This window comes from Bicyclus anynana, chromosome Z (assembly GCF_947172395.1).
Source record: "Bicyclus anynana chromosome Z, ilBicAnyn1.1, whole genome shotgun sequence".
NCBI lineage: Eukaryota > Metazoa > Arthropoda > Insecta > Lepidoptera > Nymphalidae > Bicyclus > Bicyclus anynana.
The window spans coordinates 3,055,765-3,060,496 of NC_069110.1; the positions used below are offsets into that span (position 1 = coordinate 3,055,765).

The following is a 4,732-nucleotide window of genomic DNA, read 5'->3' on the forward strand; positions in this document are numbered from 1 at the left end:
GGATAATCTACTAAACTAAACTAGGTAATCTCTATTCTATAAAACTGATACTTGGATAAATGATGATTTAATGCCCTACAATATTAAAGCGGCCATAGACGATTGAGTGCATTGTGTATTTAGTGGTGTGTGAACATTATTACATCCATAGATTTAAACATCTATGATAGCTGCTTTTTTTTCTCATTTATTTATTTCTCTTTTTTTTTATTTTTTAACAATGATAAACATACAAAATATACAAAACAGTATTAAACTGCTATATTATTATGTATTAAGTAGGTATACGACCTATTTAAGAAGTAAGAATATAAATACGAACAAATAGACAAGATGATAACGTCAATTTTTACTAAAAATTATTGTCATAATTATATATCAAAAATTAATAAATAATGTAAGCTAAATATAATAAAATTTACAAAATATTAAAACTAAAAAGATGAAAATCTTGTGGTTTTAACTTATATTTGAAGGGATTTGGAGAAGGACACTGGAAGAATGGCAAGGTAAACACCAACATTCACTCTTTGGTAAACACCTTATTCTTGTATTTATTATGAGTAAACTAGACGACGCCCGTGACTTCTTCGTTAGGCTGGCCCAATGCGGATTGGCAGACTTCACATACGCAGAGAATTAAGAAAATTCCCTGGTATGCAGGTTTGATCACGATGTTATCCTTCACCGTTTGAGACACGTGATATTTAATTTCTTAAAATGCACACCCACACCCTCTGGATTCGAGCCCACACCCTCTGGAATCGGAGGCAGAGGTCATATCCATTGGGCTATGATACCTAATTTATACTAATTATACTAATATTATAAAGCCGAAGAGTTTGTTTGTTTGAACGAGCTAATCTCAGGAACTACTGTTCCGATTTGAAAAATTCTTTCAGTATTAGATAGCCCATTTATCGAGAAAGGCTATAGGCTAGATATTATCCCCGTATTTCTACGGGAACGGGAACCACGCGGGTAAAACCGCGCGGCGTCAGCCTCTTGATGGCTAATCTACTACATTTTTTCAGTTGCTGTACATGCAACCGTGGGTCCACTGGTTCAGGCAAACAGAATCTGCCTCTAGTCTGCCTGGTGCCGCGGGATGGCAAGCCTGAGTCCGGTGCTCGACCACAACCTTCTCACGCAACTACTAGTAAATCGAACGACTTCGAACTACTCGATGAGGACTACATAAAGAAGCATTTTAAATTGCCACAACGTGCTCTGTACCTTGACCCTTTCAGGTAGATATCCTAGGGTTCATTCTGATTACCAGTTTATTCCGACACCTCCCAGAAGGTGTCGGTCTTCATACGTCATGCTTATCACTGTTGAATGTAAGTTCACAGACATTATCTTGGTAAATCTTTATCAATGTATGAGTAGATAAAATAATGAAAGAAGAAAGAAAAATGAAAATATCTCCAGTACACCAGGACATCCAAGACAATATCCTGCGATGTGTGGCATAACCCAGAAAATGTCCCCAGCTCAGCACAATGCTACGTGACCATTTGAATTTGGACACGTAGCGCTGATTTTCAATTGGAACCACAGATTGGGTAACGCGACGAACACAGCCAACACAACCTTATAATCTAAACTAATACCTACACTAGTGCTAGTCAATTGGTCAGTTTGTCGTGCAATAAACCTTGGCTGAGTTTTTTCTGGGCTCTTATCGGACCAAGGTGCTTTTGGAATCCTCGGTATTTTTTTTTTCTGGTATGCAGGTTTCCTCACGACGTTTTTCCTTCACCGTTTGATATTTAATTTCTTAAAATGCACACAACTGAAAAGTTGGAGGTGCATGCCCCGGACCGAATTTGTACCCACACCCTCTGGAATCGGAGGCAGAGGTCATATCCACTGGGCTATCGCGGCTTAAGTATATACAAATTAGCCCTAGACTACAGTCTCACCTGATGGTAAGTGATGATGCAATCTAAAATGGAAGCGGGCTAACCTACGAGGAGGAGGATGAAAATCTACACCCCTTTCGTTTTCTACACGACATCGTACCGGAACGCTAAATCGCTTGGCGATACGTCTTTGTCAGTGGGGTGATAACTATCTACGGCCGAAAGCCAGACCTGGACCAATTAAGTAAACCAAAAGCCCAGCCGACGATCGAACCCAGGTCCTCCGTAAATCCACCGCGCATACCACTGCATCACGGAGGCCGTCAAAACGATTTAGCGTTCCGATACGATGTCCTGTAGAAACTCAAAGGAGTGTGGATTTTCATCCTTCATGACTAGTTAATCCGCTTCCATATTCGATTGCGTCATCACTAATACAAAGAATAAAAACATGAAATTTTTAATAAAAAAAAATACAACCGACTTGAAAACCTAAAAACGTACCCACTAAACTAAAAAGCGAAAAATAACATCATAATATGTTCTACGTGCCGATCAGTATGAAGGCGGTGCTAAATGGAATAATTTACGAACACACTAGTCATCTATATATTTTTTTAAAGTTCCCCTCAATATCTCCAGGATTCCATCATGAGATCTTGACATGATGGCAATGGGACCAAATAAGGAGTAGGTAGGTATATCGTTTAAAACAAAAAAAAATTGAAATCAGTCCACTTCGAGTAATCGGTGCACCTACATATCTACATTAAAAAAGTACCGATCAAATTGAGAACCTCCTACTTTTTGAAGTCGGTCAAAAATATAAAATTTGAATGTTTTACAGGCGACCTCTTATAACGTTTCCTATGACACAGGAGGAAGTTAAGCACTTCAACCTTGCGAGAAAGTATAAAATCAACCAACAGATATTGGACGGCTATCTAGATCCGAGTTCTGCTATCTCCGCGCCTAGTGTTTTCGTGAGCATACTTCTTTTAACATTATGTAGAGTAAATTACATTATATATCTTTACATCTGCAGTTTCGTCGTAATCAACCCATATACGGCTCACTGCTGAGCTCGAGTCTCCTCTCAGAATGAAAGGGGTTAGAGCAATAATCCACCACGCTGGCCCAATGCGGGTTGGCAGACTTCACACACGCAGATAATTAAGAAATTCTCTGGTGTGCAGGTTTTCTCAGGATGTTTTCCTTCACCGTTTGAGACACGCGATATTTAATTTCATAAAAGGCACACAACTGAAAAGTTGGAGGTGCATGCTCCGGACAGGATTCGAACCCACACCCTCCGGAATCGGAGGCAGAGGTCATATCCACAGGGCTATCACGGCTATCACGTAGATATGACTTATTCTGATAATAATTTATTTTCTTTCTTTCTTTCTTAATCAGCCTCAAACTGCCTCATTAGTCCAGTAGGTATGGTTAGCCTATAGCCTTGTTATAATAAATGTGCCTATTATTCTCTAATCAGTGCCTATGCAATAATAATGAACCAGTTTAAGACAAACTTGTCTAAAACTGGTCAATTTTAGTTTTATAGACAGTTTTCAAGATGTTAACTGGCTGTGACGTCACTCAGGTCTCAGCAGGCAACTAACACTACCTAGTTCTTTTTTGCAATGAACGGCTAAATGCTGAGCTGTAAACCTTTTCTGTTTTGTGTCACAGACAATCATAAAATCTATACTAATATTATAGAGCTGAAGAGTTTGTTTGTTTGTTTGTTTGATTGAATGCGCTAATCTCAGGAACTACTGGTCCGATTTCAAAAATTCTTTCAGTGTTAGATAGCCCATTTTTCGAGGAAGGCTATAGGCTATATATTATCCCTACGGGATAGTATTCCTACGGGAACGGGAACCACGCGAGTGAAACCGCGCGGCGTCAGCTAGTATATAAATAAAATAGGATGTACTATTTGTGACAATATATAAAATATTTTTTCAGCCATACGCAAAGTCCGAAGCGGAAAAAAGGAAAGAATCAGAGGAAGACGAAGAAATCATTTATATCTTGCAACTGCCAGACTGGGAGTTCCAGTGTCCTGAACACAACCAAATTATTAGGACGCCTAGGTAAAATCCCATTATTATGTTTTATTTTTGATACTGAACTGTGATAAAACATTCCTAACACCAACGGTTTTATACAATTAGATATGTTACGTGCTTAAAAAGTACCCAATCCGAATTTAGCTACTCCAATGAGCGCACCCTTACACAATTTTGTGTTTATTTACACTACATATTTATGTATATTATAGTTTTTACACTTTCGAACACAACTCGACATTGTAGATAATATTTAGGTATTATTTGTCTAAATAACTTTCGTTGTTTACTAAGTGACTAAATGAAATTAAGACAATTTGCCACCTTTGTGGCTAATTGAGCCGAACTTAGAACTTTCATGTTTCTTTTCTATTAGGAGCCAGAAGTAATAATTTCTATGTATTCATAAAAACTAACATTGTAGAGAGTTAAAGTTTATGGTTTTGAAGGGGTTAATCTCTGAATCTGCTGGATTTAGAAAATTCTTTTACCACTAGAAAACCACGTTATTTGTAACTGACACTATGCTATTTTGTCCCGTTTACCGTTACCGATCTACTTGCTTCGAGATGAATATACCTAATAAAAACTGACTTCTTACTAAAGACATCTATCTTTTTATCTTTAAATATTTTCTACCGCCATCTCGTGACTAAACATTTCATACAATTTCAACTTTAATAACCACCTCCATTTGTCTATTTATCTAAGAAGTTCCGCGAGTTGGTAATAGATGGAGACAGTAGATATTTTTAAGAAGTTCTGTGAGTTGATAATAGATGGAGG

The 4,732-nt window shown here is 37.8% G+C and overlaps 1 protein-coding gene across 1 annotated transcript; it reads left to right on the forward strand.

Annotated features, from left to right (window-relative positions):
• Window positions 1–284: 284 nt before the first annotated feature.
• LOC112043802 (uncharacterized) lies at window positions 285–3,970 on the forward strand (the record flags this gene model as incomplete). The annotated part of the gene is given in 4 exon segments (XM_052890692.1): window positions 285–509; window positions 1,035–1,250; window positions 2,716–2,851; window positions 3,843–3,970. Coding segments are annotated over 4 exon segments (488 nt in total), but the record flags the coding sequence as incomplete, so codon positions are not given.
• Between the last annotated feature and the right edge of the window lie 762 nt (window positions 3,971–4,732).